This window comes from Podarcis erhardii, assembly GCF_964252035.2.
Source record: "Podarcis erhardii genome assembly, chromosome: 11".
NCBI lineage: Eukaryota > Metazoa > Chordata > Lepidosauria > Squamata > Lacertidae > Podarcis > Podarcis erhardii.
This window is the reverse complement of record NC_138501.1, coordinates 29,909,850-29,926,185: the sequence shown is the minus strand read 5'-3', so window position 1 is coordinate 29,926,185 and position 16,336 is coordinate 29,909,850. Positions and strand designations below refer to the sequence as shown.

General features: G+C 38.6%; 1 protein-coding gene and 1 long non-coding RNA gene across 7 annotated transcripts in view; one reads left to right on the top strand and one right to left on the bottom strand.

The window, feature by feature from the left end:
• The window catches only part of LOC309352658, a 70,157-nt gene extending 63,302 nt beyond the window's left edge, over nucleotides 1-6,855 (bottom strand). The window contains exon 1 of the long non-coding RNA XR_014161399.1: nucleotides 6,680-6,855. This is a non-coding gene — a long non-coding RNA (uncharacterized lncRNA). The remainder of the gene's footprint in view (nucleotides 1-6,679) is intronic.
• Nucleotides 1-14,628, top strand: part of ZFYVE16 (zinc finger FYVE-type containing 16) — a 29,307-nt gene extending 14,679 nt beyond the window's left edge. For all 6 annotated transcript variants that reach the window (XM_081881175.1, XM_081881172.1, XM_081881173.1 and 3 more), the window contains 11 exons: nucleotides 124-240; nucleotides 1,513-1,668; nucleotides 2,719-2,943; nucleotides 3,985-4,067; nucleotides 5,392-5,496; nucleotides 7,343-7,493; nucleotides 7,671-7,751; nucleotides 8,474-8,636; nucleotides 9,609-9,714; nucleotides 11,026-11,187; nucleotides 12,524-14,628. In XM_081881175.1, coding sequence (XP_081737301.1) covers nucleotides 124-240; nucleotides 1,513-1,668; nucleotides 2,719-2,943; nucleotides 3,985-4,067; nucleotides 5,392-5,496; nucleotides 7,343-7,493; nucleotides 7,671-7,751; nucleotides 8,474-8,636; nucleotides 9,609-9,714; nucleotides 11,026-11,187; nucleotides 12,524-12,688 — 1,514 coding nt within the window. In that variant the 3' untranslated portion in view covers nucleotides 12,689-14,628. The remainder of the gene's footprint in view (nucleotides 1-123; nucleotides 241-1,512; nucleotides 1,669-2,718; nucleotides 2,944-3,984; nucleotides 4,068-5,391; nucleotides 5,497-7,342; nucleotides 7,494-7,670; nucleotides 7,752-8,473; nucleotides 8,637-9,608; nucleotides 9,715-11,025; nucleotides 11,188-12,523) is intronic.
• The last annotated feature ends 1,708 nt before the right edge of the window (nucleotides 14,629-16,336 follow it).

Sequence of the window (16,336 nt, the reverse complement as noted above, 5' to 3'; positions counted from 1 at the left end):
CATCTACTGCTGGACCGTTTTTCTGATTAAAGTGTTGTATTTTGCAATGAGAAATTGCTTTCCTCCTGCTCGCTGTAAGAAAATACCTTCTGTTGAACTAATAATGTTCTAAATTTTCTTTAGAATCCATAATAGAAGAACATCCTTCTCATAAGCAAGTCACTTTACTACTTGAAGAACCTAATCCACTAACATTCATCCTGAATGCAAATCTTCTTGTGAATGTCAAGATACTGCCTTGTAAGTGGTACACAAGGAAAATGGCATGTAAATGTGTTTGTTTGCTGCTATGAAATATGAACCAACCTGTAGGCTTAAATATTTAGTTTTACTTGAGACTTTTTCCCCGTTACTCTTGCCTTCTACCTTTTAAACTCATTCTCCCCCCCCCCTTTTTTTTTTATTGGGGCATGACCCCGGACATATTTTAACACTTGCCCAGGGGGGATGTCATTTATAAATTTGAAGTGTTCTAGGCATTTTTGGTAGGAATACATTGAATTGGTAGTGATACATTGAATTAAACAATTATTGGTTGAAGTTGGATTATACTACCTTTCAAATTCTTCATTAGGCTGAAGTAAGTAATTCTTCATTAGGCTGAAGTAAGTAATTATCACATCAATAAAAGTTAACACCTTTCTATTTTGAATCTTTGTGGCTAATATAGCAGCCATCTCTAAACTAGGGCTTTTAAATTTTAGAAAATCTTATAAAAGTCAAGTAAATAGTTCAATACAGATGGTGCTATACAACTGTCATATTCAGAAAAAACCCATTGAAATAAATGGAAATACTTCAGTGAGTTTACACTTCCCTAACATTGAATATAGCCTAGACTTCCTAACGTTAGTGTCTTAGTTACTATGCAGAAATATATATATATATATATATATATATATATATATATATATATATATATTTGCTTTCGTAGATTTTCACGGGTACAGGAATGCAGGTTTTGGTGTCCTCGGGTGTCTTCCCGTGTAAAAGTTGGGGTGTCTAGGCGACGTTTCGACGAGGTCTCACTCGTCATCTTCAGGCTGGTGCTTTCGGCTTCTTGTTACTGGAACAGAGCAGGATCTCAGTGTTTGAGTTCCTATAAATACTGTAGAGGGGGTGTGGTGTATAGCCTCCAATGTTCTGGGCAGAGAGGAAGTTCCCAGGCTAGTGTCAAGTAATTAAGGAACAAAAGAAGAAAAGGCACACTAGCCTGGGAACTTCCTCTCTGCCCAGAACATTGGAGGCTATACACCACACCCCCTCTACAGTATTTATAGGAACTCAAACACTGAGATCCTGCTCTGTTCCAGTAACAAGAAGCCGAAAGCACCAGCCTGAAGATGACGAGTGAGACCTCGTCGAAACGTCGCCTAGACACCCCAACTTTTACACGGGAAGACACCCGAGGACACCAAAACATATATATATATATATATATATATATAAAATATCCTGCATTTAACAATAAAATATTCTACTGCTTAATTTTATTTTATTTTTCTCAATAAGATTCTTCAGAAAGGTGCTGGTACTTCTCAACCAATGGACTGCATGGTTTGGGGCAGGCAGAAATTATTATACTGTTACCTTGTTTGCCAAATGAAGATGATGTTCCTGAAGAAATATTCAAATTATTTATTAATATATATAAGGATGCCATGAAAGGTATGAAACTTTGCTATAATTTGAAAGCAGTACATATCAGACTTCATGAAATACTTCCTTTTCAGTACAGTCATACCTTGGTTCTCGATTTAATCCATTTCAGGAGTCCTTTCGACTCCCGAAAAGGTTCGAAAACCAAGGCATGGCTTCTGATTGGCTGCAGGAGCTTCCTGCAGCCAATCAGAAGCTGCATCGGACGTTTGGTTTCCAAAGAAACATGCACAAACTAGAACACTTCCGGGGTTGCAACATTCGACAACTAAGGCGTTTGACTACCAAGGTACCACTGTATTCATCTTAATGGTGTTATATTATTCAAATAATAAGAACTGACCCAATGTTCTTTGCTGAGCTGCTCAAAAAATGACAGGCATTTCAGGGAAATTTTCCACCCTTAGTTGCTGATCTCATTTTGGGGAGTCTCTTTCCCCCCTCTCTATTTCCATTAATAATCCAATTCTGTTGCAGCCCCTGCCAGCTGTTCAGGATGGTCCCCTAATTCTCATGAGTGACTTGTTCGGATGTGTTATGTCATGGTGCTATAGGTGGTGGGGGCAGTAGTGTCAGGAATCCAAGCACAATCCTATTATCTGGATTCAGCATATGGTCCTTATAATAACAAATTGATATTATTATTACCCACCCTTCACCATAATATTAATTCAATATTAAAAACAGTTTAAAACAAATTACAGTCAAAATAATACAGGATGAGTCCTGAAAATATGTATCCCGGGTGTCAGAGGCTAGAGTAAAGACATGTGACTCCAGCACATGACAGAAACTATATGAAATTCCTCAACTGAGGAACAGCCATGGAGAGTGCCCCCTCCCAGGCCGCCACCACCCCAGATTTCTGAGGCTGATGGAACTACAAAGAGTGCCCCTTCTGCTGATTTTAACACCTGTATGAAAGAGGTGATCTTTCAGATATTTGGGGCCAGAGTCATTTGTCTTATTTTGCCCTAGAAGCTATGATTATGTCCATGGCGGTATGCATCAGGAGTGTCCTTTTATGATGATTTTGACTATATGTATTCTTTTAACCAGGAAAATTCATAGGAAATTTGGAAAATATTACTTTCACTGAAGGCTTTCTTGGAAGCAAGGAGAATGGTGGATTCCTATTTGTTACACCAACTTTTCAGAAACTGGATGATCTCATACTACCCAAAAATCCTTTTTTATGTGGTATTCTTATTCAGAAGCAAGAGGTGCCATGGGCAAAGGTGTTTCCAATTCGCTTAATGTTGAGATTAGGAGCAGAATATGGAGGTGAGTTTCATTCACATATTATTTCATATACTTAGATCAGTGCTTTAATCTGATCCATTGTGTATTGACATCAAGTCTTTGACCTCAATGTGGTTGCGAATGTCAGTTTCATTTATTCATCTTCCTATGGGTCTTTTTGGTAGCACATTTCAGTATTGTATGAGTAAAGATGTAAAGGCTATCTGGGGGGTGGGGATTAAGAGGAAAATGCAAGGACTATTTTCCAGTGGAAAAACTGGAAATTTGAGGAACCACTGAAGAAAACATATGAAATATTTTCTCTTTTGGAATGAATGAAGTGTTTTCCACTCACTGAAAATGTGTGGTATGAAAGTTTCTGTGTAGTACAAATCTGTAGCATTGGTTAGCGATGACTGCTGTGTAGACTACAGACATATACAACACAATCTAAAATACATTTCTGCCCTTAGAATGTGCTGCCATCTTCATAACAAGAATGTGCTGCTTGCTACCTCCCAGTGACTATTGAATCTAGTACAGAGATATTACATGTAAATGTCCTGCATCTGCTATCCTGGCCATTCTATTATGTTCTCAGCTTTCTCTTTGGATATTTCTTCAGCTAATTCAGTACAGGATCTTATTTAGAGGCTTCTGGACCTCCTGTACAGTTCACTAAGAGAAGAGTATAAATGATTTATGTGATGTCAATTTCCATGGGTTGAGTTTAAAAAGACATGCCAGAAAGATTGAAGGCAATCTCTTTCTGAAATTAAAGAAATTCATTGCCAAGACATTGCCTTATAGTGCAAATCTATATGCCCCTATTTATTATTTCTTTTACCAATTCTCTCCCCTCACCATTTTGCACTTCAATTACATTTGGAAGTACATTTGAATGGCTGGGGACAGTTATAGCTGTAAACATCATGTATGAATCATTCATTTTTTAAATAGCATACTTTCCCTGCTCATAAACCGGTTCCAATAACCATAATGTGTCAACTTCTAAAGTGATTGGGTTATTTAGAAATTATTCTGTTATGCATGTTTCTTACTTTCTCCCTTTTCTCTTGCTAGTGTACCCAACTCCTTTGACAAGTATTAGACATAGGAAGTCATTGTTTGGAGAAATAGGACACACAGTCATGAATTTACTTGTTGTGAGTATATGCTTTTGCTTGTATTTAATTCTTGCCCTGTTGCTGATACTAAAATTGCTTCGTCAGAAATGAAATCAAGATCTCTGTATTCTTTAATGCTGCCTAAGTATCTGTTGAGAGTTACGGTAACTATAGGAAACTATCAGTAAGATAAATTTCAGAATCTAGAATTGGATGATACCTTTAGAACAACCAAAATGTCACAAAATAATGAGAAAATTAAAATTCTCCCTAAGTTCATCAGGCTAAATGTTAAGTGAAGCAGTGGGGCAAGAGTGGAAGAACTATTGTTATTAAAACTATAAAGTCTTCATTGGCTTAAGATGGAGTATTGGAAGAGGTAGCAGGCCTTTAACAGATTAAGCTCTCCTAGGCTACTAAGCTTTGCAGGTTTCAGGTTACACCTAGGAATGCTTGGATGAAGAAACATACAATGGTAGATTTTTCATTTTTGAAAATAAAATCCAGCAGTTAATTCGGTCTGTCATTAGCCTTAAGCAAAACTATCAAGTTCCTTGTTGTAGTGAACAGCAGAAAAGTTAATAAGGACCATTTGTATACTAGCTAACCACATTTTGGGCGGTTTGCTAGGTAAACAAACAACAGCATTGCAGAGTTTAATTGAATAGATTTATTTGGTGGCCAGAGGAAATGTGTTCTGGGTCCATGTTCCCATGACAAATGTGTATCAGGAACTATTGCAGAGGCAATTGTTAAGCACATTTCCTGTCCATCACTTACCCCTTGCGTTTTGTTCCTCCTGTCACTGTTTTCAGTGGAACTGGGGTCTACTGGCTTGAGCTGTAAACAGAATGTGTCATTTTGCCTTATGAAAGTTACATAAATGTTAATTAAATGTTGGAAGTATAACACAGAAAGGTATCTGGTGGGCTTTATTCACACTTGGTGGGCATGTGAGTATTATTCTGTAACTTTACAAAAAGTGTAATTTTATGCATCTGCCTAGTTATGCTATTTTTTAAATTCTCATGTTTATTATTTAATCATTTCTACACTGCACAACTTGTATACAAAAATAGAATGGGTTAGCTGACTATAATTAGCAGGTAGTATGTTCTCTAACTTTGTTTTCTCAAACTGGTTCAGTTTACCTTGTGGGTGACTGGTTATTGTAATAAGTGAGTCAAAGAAGATAATAGTTCACATTTAATACATTTTTTGGTATTTTTGGTATACATATTTTATCGATAGCTTGGTACTAGATTTTGGGTAATTCCTTTATATTCAACAGTCGGTAGTCATGAGACATGCATACCATTGAAAATTAAATGTATAAATTAATCAACTTTCTATTGCATTGCAGGATCTTCGGAATTATCAATATACATTGCATACAATAGATAATTTATTTATTCATATGGAAATGGGTAGAAGCTACATTAAAATACCTCTGAGGAGATATAATGAGGTAAGAACAATTTGTCGTAAGGGCTGGTGCAGATGTAATAAAAAAATTGGCAAAAATTTATATACAGACTACATAGTACCAGTGTGGCATCATGACAGATGTTGGATTTAGACTACAGAGGCCCAGGTTCATATCTCCACTTAGCCATGAAGGTTGCTGAGTGATCTTGGGATAGTAATTACCGTATTTTTCGCCCTATAGGACGCACTTTTTCGCCTCCAAAAATGAAGGGGAAATCTGGGTGCGTCCTATGGGGCGAATGCAGGCTTTTGCTGAAGCTTGGAGAGCGAGAGGGGTCGGTGCGCACTGACCCCTCTCGCTCCCCAGGCTTCAGGAAGACATCCGCAGCCTAGGCAGCCCTGCAGGGCTGTCTAGGCTGCGGATAGCAGCCTGCTTCCCGGAGCGCCAGGCGCGCTGAAAGCAGAGCGCCCGGCGCTTCGGGAACACATCCGCAGCCTAGGCAGCCCTGCGGGAGTTCCTGCAGGGCTGTCTAGGCTGCGGATAGCAGCCTGCCGCCCGGCGCGAGGAGCGCCCTGAAGCAGAGCGCCCCTCGCGCAGGCAGACATCCGCAGCGAGGGGAGCCCTGCAGGAGTTCCCCGCAGGGCTCCCCACACTGCGGATAGCAGCCTGCCGCCCGGCGCGAGAGACGCCCTGAAGCAGAGTGCCCCTCGCGCCGGGCAGACATCTGCAGCGTGGGGAGCCCTGCAGGAGTTCCCCGCAGGGCTCCCCACACTGCGGATAGTAGCCTGCCGCCCAGCAGGGCACACCAGGCAGACATTGGCCAGCCCCACAAGCTCAGGGGACAGCAGGGAGGCGCAGCGCCGCCATCCCGCCGTTCCTCGACCTGGTTCGGTTTCCCCGACCTGGTTTTGGGGGGGGGGGAAATAAAGGAAAAATTTTTTCCCTTTATCTCCCCCCAAGAAAACTAGGTGCGTCCTATGGGACGGAGCGTCCTATGGGACGAAAAATACGGTAAATCCTTACTACCATGAATTGCTATCTTTAGGGAAAGGGCAGGATAAAATAGAGTAAAGCATGTAAATGTTTATTCCTGCGAAGTTATTAACATCTTAATATGTAAGAATTAGTTGTTTGAATAAGAAGGCCCTATAATAGGATTTTCTACATTTACAGTGGTACCTCGGGTTAAGTACTTAATTCGTTCCGGAGGTCCGTTCTTAACCTGAAACTGTTCTTAACCTGAAGCACCACTTTAGCTGCTGCTGCGCCACGGGAGCACGATTTCTGTTCTCATCCTGAAGCAAATTTCTTAACCTGAAGCACTATTTCTGGGTTAGCGGAGTCTGTAACCTGAAGTGTATGTAACCTGAAGCATATGTAACCCGAGGTACCACTGTACATGTGTTGTACTCTGGGTCCTAAGCAGTATTTTCCCAGGTTTTGTGAGGCTAAACTTATGTGCTCTATAGCCAAACTCACAGCAATTGTAGGAAAAGGGGCTCGTGGGTAGGACATTATACAAAGTATTTAAGTGGCTGCTTTGGCCTTCTGAAGCACCTGTACTGTGCTGTGCTAAGGAGGAAGTGCTGAATTTGAGAAGATGCAGAATGGTCAGGGTTATGTGAAGGTCAGTAACATTTTATCAGAATCTCACTTCCAGCCTGATCCTATCCATGTGTACTCATAAATAAGTTCTATGGTGTTCGGCTGCACTTATTTCTAGATAGGTGTCTATACTTAGGGACATAGCTTAAGCCTTGGAGTTAAAAGAAGCAGCAAGGATTCATGTTCTCTCTCTCTCTCTCTCTCTCTCTCTCTCTCTCTCTCTCTCTCTCACACACACACACACACACACACACACTTAATGACATTTCTGTAATTACAGGTGATGAAAGTCATAAATACTTCTAATGAGCATGTCATTAGCATTGGAGCCAGTTTTAGTCCTGAAGCAGATTCTCATTTAGTCTGTATACAGAATGATGATGGAGCCTATCAGACACAAGCAAACAGTGCTACTGGACAGCCTAGGAAAAGTAAGTGTCTTCCTCAGTATTGTGTCCATTGGAGCATGTGGTCAGTTTTTTAGTCTGGTATGTGAGTGTCATGGGCTGGCTGGACACTGTTTTTCTAGTATAACACAGAATGTAAATACCTACTCAAATTATATTTAAAATACTTATGAGCAATTGACGTATATGATGTTTGTTTAGTTACAGGTGCAAGTTTTGTTGTGTTCAATGGAGCCCTAAAAACATCTTCTGGATTCCTTGCTAAATCTAGTATTGTTGAAGGTATGTGGTGTTTGTTTGTTTTTTGGTGTGTGTGTTTTGCAGTCATGTCAGAGGTGAAGGAGGAGTCCCTGAGGCAGAGATGTGCCAGCATTGTACTCATGTTCCCAAGAGTGTTGTATGGCTAAGTTGTTTTTTGCAAAAGTTCTGTAGCTCCATTGTATTTCTCAGTAAAGTTGTCCTTGTGAGTTTAGTGTGCATGACAAAAAAAACCAACAACAGAGTCCAATGCTGCATATCCTGTCCTCTGCACCTTCCCCCCCCCCCAAATTCCCCTCTTCTGCTGAAGTTGTGGGGGAATTGTTTATGCCAGGTGTCATGCTAGAGCAGAGATGCAGTGAGGGCATGATAGTGAATTAGAATCCTAAAAGGTACTCCCAAAGGTTTAGTCCAGGCCTCCTTTGGAGGCAGAAAAGCCACTACTATAGCAGTCCAGCCTTCTTGAATTGGTGTAGGATACAGCTGAAGTGTGCTCCTTCCCTGTGCCACTCACAACTCTGCTCCTTTTTCAGCTGTTCCACAGGTCTTTCTTTGCCAGCAGAATGGCTCTGCTGAAACAAGTTCTGCAAGTTTATCATTATTGTATATGTATTTGGTGTCCTACCATCAAAACTGGGCTTCAGCTGTATCTTATACCCTGATAGATCTCAGGCACAAGATTTTGCCGATTGCTGTAATAAAATAATTTGGCTTTGTGTTTATTAAAGTAATTGTTTTTGTTATAGATGGAATAATGGTTCAAATAACTCCAGAGATTATGGATGGCTTGCGTCAAGCTTTAAGGGGGAAAAAGGACTTTAGAATTACGTGTGGCAAAGTCGACTCTGGAGATCTGAGGGAATATGTAGAAATTTGTTGGGTAGAAAATGAAGAAAAAACAAATGTGAGGTATGATGTTTTTACAAAAGTGAAAATGTGTGTTAATATTTTTCTGCAAAATGTCATCAGTTTTAAAAAAAATAAAAGGTCTGATATTGACAACTATTTGCATAATCCTCCTATATACAGAATTTTTTTCTAACAACTTTTGGCCATGCTTTATTAAAAATTTTATTTATCTGAAGGTCTGTAGATTAGTCAGCCTCTCAGAGCTGCCCTATGAACATTTTAAATATTTTATGAATTTAGATATTATGGACATTTATCCTTTTATGTGGAAGCAAACATGAATAAGGAGGTGGAAGAGAAATATAGAAAATGTTAAGCTGCACAGTGAGACTGAATGTTTAGCAAAAGTGCTGTGTAGGAAATTTGGGTGATGACACAGTACTATTGCAACCGCCTTAGAACATGCACACATAACTGGTCACATGCTGCAGATCAGAGGAACCGTCCAGGAGTCCAGTTTGAACAAGGTGAATTCAGTATTTGATGTTTTTCACTTGCAACATTCTGTGGATTCAGAATTGGTGGTAAACAGTGACTTGAATTAAGTTTATTATTAAATGCATTTCTATGTTGCCGCAGAACTGAAGTTCTCTAGGTAGCCTATGTAAAAAAAATTTCAGGCAATTGCTTTTGCTCTTGTGTCTTTTGGTTCCTACTTGCAAGTTTCCCATAGATATCTGGTTGGCCACTGTGAGAACAGGGTGCTGGACTAGATGGGCCTTTGGCCTGAACCAGCAGCCTCTTCTGAATTCAACATTCCACTCAGCTTAAGCAGCTGCTTGCATTTCAGACTTAACATTTTTGGTCCATCCAATCTCAAATTCAGGATGGTTGACAGTAATAGATACAATTCTATATAATGTGACATGCTACATTAATTTCTATTTGGGCTGGCTTACAGTAACATAATATGGGAAAGAGTCTGATTAGTGCAATTAATGCAATTAATGCAGTATTAAACTTGCTTCATAGAGTTACAAGCCCAATAGATGGGAAATCAATGGAAGGAGTTCCAAGCGAAAAAATAGTCCAAGAAGAATATTTTGAAATGGACAATAAACTTGTAAAGTGTACAGAAGTAAGTTAATGTTGCTGTTCTCAGACTAACAAATATTTCCTACAATATTAAATGAAACTTTTGAAACATTGAAAAGGTATCTGTGTATGAAAGAGATACAAGATTGCTGAATTTTTCACGCTACATATCCTAACCCCCATTCCCACCAGTGTTTCAAATGTTGATTATTTCTTTACTTTCGAAGGCTGTAAGTATATTTAAGAAACACTGTCTCTTATGTACTTAGTCCAGTTAAGTTAGCTTATTTTCTGTATAAAATACCCTTATTATTCTTTATTAAAATAGTAATCCATTAGTTAACTAATACATGAGATTTGTTATGTTTTTGCAGTTACTCAGGAAAGCACCAGATTATTACTTGGCCATGAGACATGGAAGTGGAAACTTTTTTCAGCCACTAGTATTTTGACTGATGAAAGGCAGCACACCTGCCTTTTCACATTCTGGAAGAACATATGCAAGGGATCCCCCAGGCTTGTCTCACCAGGCACGAAGAGATCATTTTGTAGTGATCTCTATCTCATATGGAAGTGGCTACCCAGGCAGGTTCTTCAGTATGATAGAGTATGTGGTGTATGTAAAGAAAGACCAGCTGTTATTTGTATTGCTCTTCTTTATGGTTGTAAATCAGAAAATTTATTTTAAAAAAGAAAAAAAGATTCTACCATAATAAAACAAAAGCTGTTGGAAGGATATTTTATCCATTTACTCTTTCAGAGACATTTTTACTTGTCTGTTTTCAGGTTTGAGTACTTAAGAAGTGAGTAGATGTTGGGTCTGGGATATTTTTTAAAAAACACCACTCTAGAATCTTTGTAGGATAAGGATCATTTAGGTTCAGACATTGAATTCTTTTAGACTTATATTCCCTTTCAGCCCAATACTTTGGTTTATACTGGCTTTGCATCTACGCCATTGTTAGGCAAACTCTTGCTAATAGCAGCATAAATGTCTGAGTTAGGGAATGGGACAGATAGTCTGGGAATTAGGGGTGGGAGGAAGTACGACTTAGAGCTAACAGTTGGTATTGGCCTTTTGGGAAAGGCATTTGTTTCTGCTTCCATATTTCAGAATGTTAATCTGCATTTTGAATACATTTTTCTTCTCCAATAGTTGGATGATTTTGTTTTATTTTGTTTTTTAAATTCCTACATCTATCTTGTCCCTTTGCAAATTCTAGTGAACACCATTGATCCAACATAGCTATCATTGAATGTTATTGCTGCTGCAGTAGTCATTTTAATTTTAGCGAGAAAAAGTCTATTTAGGGAAGAAGTCACTATAGCTAACTGTTTTCTAATTACATTTCAGGTGTTCTATCTCTTAAAGGCCACTGAGGTATTTAGTCATGCTCATCAGTTTGCTAAAGAAATTGCATTGGCTTCTTGTATGGCCCTTCGCCAACATCTCAAAACCCTGAAAAGTCATGGAATGAACAAGATAGGCCTGAGAGTCTCCATGGATACCGATAGGGTAACCTTTTAAAAGCTGCAACTATATATCCATATATGTGATACTCATATAGACATTTGGGAACTCTGTATTGAATATGCCGTATATGAACTTGGGAAAAATGGAACAAATGTATAAAAATGTCTTCATGTCAATTAATATCAGTTCTTATATAAATAACTCACCAGCATTCCTTTGGATGAGATTTAAAAGAGTCAAGTTCTTGCTGTACCAAAGCACTTGTTGCCTCATCTTAGAGATGAGGAACTTGCATCAGTGAGTGAAAAGACAGCCTGATATGGGCCAAATGCATAGTATTTTTAATGACCGGGAACTTGCATCTTCCCAGCCAGATGGGCAGGGTATAAATAAGAAATTATTATTATAAATTATAGCTAGCACTTTGGCAGATTCCATAAATAGCTGCAGCAGGTGTCACTGACCCTTTGGATCTGTGGACACATTTGGGATTTGATAGTATGCTGTGGGCACCACCCCTTCTGCTTGCTTATATCCCCCTACCCAGTGCTTTTTTCAGGAGGTACTCAAGGGTACGCAGCACTGGCATCTCTCTCTCTTTCTCTCTTGATTAAAAGTGTGACGCTTACTGTAACAACTTCATGGTGAATACTGGCACCTATTTTTCTAGAAAAAAAGCACTGCCCCATCCCTTCTGTCCTTATCCTCCCACTCCCTCCACCAGAGAGACAGAAAAGCACAGAGAGCACACCCACTTTTTGATCTTTCAGAAGTAAAGGTTAGATAAGATAGAATTAAAATAGATCCTCTTGAATTTCCATGATTTCACATAAGAGTCCCACCAAAAACCACCATCAAATTAAAATTAGACTGCACAATGAAAAAGAAACAGATCTGGTGCTTATCAGCACCATAAAAATATTGATCCAAAGCAGAAACCCTAATTGACCTTCATTTTTACAAAGTATGACAAACTTTGAGTCTGAGGGGATCGTTGGTAGATAATAAAGCTAATACTGTTACAGATACAGTCATACCTTGGAAGTCGAACAAAATCCGTTCCGGAAGGCTGCTCGACTTCCAGAACGTTCAGAAACCAAAGTGTGGCTTCTGATAGGCTGCAGGAAGCTCTGCAGCCAACTGGAAGCCCCGTCGGACGTTCGGCTTCCAAAAATAGTTCGCAAACCAGAACACACCTTGCGGAACTTGGTGGAATGGTTCTGGAAAGGTTGATTCCTTTGTTGTTATTTCTTTTTTAAATATTAAATTATGATTGTAAACTGCCTGAAGATTTTTGAATAGGATATATATCTAATTAATGTGTTGCTGTCTATATTGTTTGTTATGGTAAATCAAACACGTTTTTATTTTATTTTAGGTGGAATACCAGGCAGGATCTGGAGGCAAGCTTCTTCCCCAGCATTACCTAAATGATCTGGATAGTGCTTTGATCCCAGTGATTCATGGTGGGACATCAAATGCTACAAATCTACCAATGGAAATGGAATTAATATTTTTCATCACTGAATCTCTCTTAATATAACAGGCGTGTATGTTATACTGCAGTGGACTGAATTGCTAGCAGTGACCAATACCAAAGCAGTTAGATTACACTATGGATGAAATATTCAGGTTTTATTTTTTTAAAAGCCAATGATGTAGTAACACATCTTTAATAATATTTTACCTTTTTAAAATGTGAGCATGTTCCTCCTTAATGTCAACATGAAATATCATTTTAAAAACCTGACCATTATCTAACGTTCTGAAAGTTTACACTTAATACAGCCTAGTAAAAGGCAAGAAAGGATTAAAACTAGCTTGTGTGTGCAAAATACTGAAGGATATCCATCTATCATTTGCAGATGTTTTAGGTGGTTTTTTAAATTAGATACAAGTCTGATAGGCTATTCTTAAATAGTTTTGGGGTTATTTGTTTGTTTGTTTGTTTGTTTGCTTGTTTTAAAAAAGATAAGTGTAAGCTAAAGTGGGATATGTTTGAACAGATCAATATTACCTAGAAACACAGCATGTTTCTTACCATTGTAATAATTTTATAACTGATTTTTTTTAAATGGTATGTTTTTGAAGTGTATAATGATGCACTTTTGCAAAATTTGTCAGCTCTCATGGAATTACTTTTTTGAATGGCTAACTTTGTTATATGTTTATAATGAATTTATTGAACATAAAGATGAATATCCTTTATATTAAATACCTAATCTTTTTTCTTCTATGCTCAGATGTACAGTTTCTTGGTTTTTCCAAGAATGAGTAAGAAGCCAGATGACCCTTAAAGTAGTCATCCTGTAGCGGTAAATCAGGCATAAAGCCTGTCTGTGCGCCATTCTCTGATTTTTGAGACCTCTTGGTATCCCTGTTTATTTTCAGGGAGAACAATGTATTAAGTGTGAATTTTCATGAACGGTTTCCTGTATACAGTACTTATTTTTATACTGGGGTATTTGCATTAAATAAGCATTTATATATGAGGATAATTGATATTAGTACCTGAGAACTCGAAATACATTTTGATAATGCCTGCATAATGTTCCTGTTTGTTATGCACAGAAGTAAATTGTGTGTGCCTATGTGTCTGTTTGATTAAAGTATTAGACTGAATTTATTGCATTCTAATTGTATCTAGATGCCTTCTTGACATTCACTGGGGTATATTTATGTTGTATCAAAATACAGCTTATAAACTAAAATGTTTGCCAGTTTATGTTATGGTGGCACAGGATTTTTGGAAACTTTGAGAAATTGCTGGCCATTAGACTATTATCATTGAACCAATGCACTCCTTTCTATTCAGAATTAAAATTCTGTGGGCAAGCTAAAGTTTACAGTAACATTCATTATAATACCATATCTAGGTTCTTGTATTGGTGAACAGAGGAAGACAGCTGCAGCAAAGAATGCTAAGTGTTTCAAATATTGACCCATCATATGTAACCATGGCTTGTACAACATTATATTGTGTAAAAGCAATTGTAACCCATTTTGTCATAATAGCTTTATGTTCTCTTGGAAATTGATCCTTTCAGTTTATAGATAACAAATAGCATTTTATAAACACTTGTTTTAGAACAATATTATTAGGCCTTATAAAATGTATAAATATTATTAAAATCTTCATGAATGAAGCTGACAAGTACTTAACAAATGACACAACAACATTTTAAAAGCTGTGATACATTGCTTAAAGGTCCCTTTCTTTCAGTTGGTTATTTAAGTTGAACTTTATCGGTTCCCAAATCTATTTAAAGTTCCTCAGAGTAACCATGAAGTTTTCTGCCTCTGTTTTAAAAGTGAACATGTTAAGCTTATTGGCTTTGGTACATTCTGGCCATAAAAAATGTGTGTGGTCTTGTTTATAGTATTACAGACCATGTACAACTTGCTAAATAACCTGCTATAAGAAACCTGATTTTCAGTGTTCTTAAATGCACAGTAGAGAAATAAAGACTGGGATTTCAAGAACTTATGTGTGCCTAACTACTTCTATGTTTGTGTTTCTCAGACAATATTCTCATGCTATATAGCAAGTTGCTTTAGAGGCAAATTGTGGGGGTTGAAAAAAAGACAAGTAAAAATACCACCAAGAATGCCAGGTGCTTGGATATGCACAAAGTAGTTCTTCAGATATTGTCAAAATATGTGTGTTTCACATATTGAACAAATTGTCAATTGAGAAGGAAACTGGAGGTATTTCTGGTCCTGTTAGTCTTTAAGGGTTATCTGTACAATATTTCTAGACTAAAACACAGAAGTATTTTAAAATGTATGTTGTGACACTTCACTACAATTAAGTTGAACTACTTGTCTTTTTATTATAATATCCAGCCACAGACCTGAAGGGAAAACAATAAAAAATAGAATTTGAGCAAAATATGCTAATTCACATTAAAATGGTGTAATAAACAAGTATATTTTGTGTTTAATGCCTTAATAAGGGGTTGGCTTTAATAAGGTAAAATACAAATGCTATTGCACAGATTTAACTTTAATGATCTCTTTATAAATTACTTGCAGCTTTTAGACTACCATTACTGTCATAGTACTAGAAAAAATCTTTCCCCCTTTCTTCCCTTTCCCCTTGGTACCACTGCTTGCCGACTCTGTCATCTTCCTTGTTTTTAAGTTCAGGCAATTGCCCAATCTATACTGCCTCTTCCTTTGAACATGGTCATGTAGGAGATGGTGTCTCTTTACACCAGCAATTTTTGTGCAAGTAATTTATGTCCCTTGAAGAATGATTTAATGTTATAAGATACATTGTGAAATTTATGCTCACACTTGTTCTTACCTGTTGTGTTTGTGTTGATAGACGTGGGTGGCGCTGTGGGTTAAACCACAGAGCCTAGGACTTGCTGATCAGAAGGTTGCTGGTTTGAATCCCCGGGACGGGGTGAGCTCCCGTTGCTTGGTCCCTGCTCCTGCCAACCTAGCAGTTCGAAAGCACGTCAAAGTGCAAGTAGATAAACAGGTACTGCTCTGGTGGGAAGGTAAACGGCGTTTCCGTGCACTGCTCTGGTTCGCCAGAAGCGGCTTAGTCATGCTGGGCACATGACCCGGAAGCTGTACGCCGGCTCCTTCGGCCAATAAAGTGCGATGAGTGCCGCAACCCCAGAGTCGGTCACAACTGGACCTAATGGTCAGGGGTCCCTTTACCTTTTAATTTATGTCCATTGAAGAATGATTTAATGTTATAAGATACATTGTGAAATTTATGCTCACAATTGTTCTTACCTGTTGTGTTTGTATTGATAGACCTCAAGGGAATGAAAAAAAATGCATGTTTTTGTATTATAAACTACCTTGTGATCCTCCAGTGAAAGGTGTTTTTGAAATGTTGTTAATAATAATACCTTCATACATGGCCATATCTTGCAATCAGCTACAGGTCCTTTATTTATGCTTTAAGGTCCTTTTCTATTCCTGAGTATACTTTTCATTACCTCCTCACATTTCCATTTCTCTACATCTTCTGCTTGGCTAGGGCTGCACCCACTGGCGGAGGAGAGGGGTGCGGGGGGAGCATACCGCCCCCAGCAGCGCGATCCCGGTTGGGTACCATTGCGGCTGCCTCCCACCCACGCTGGGTGCCACGCCCCCATAGGCGGTGTGCCATGCCCCCAGGATGCACACCACACCCCTGCGGGTGGCGTGCCACGTCCCCGGATGCGCG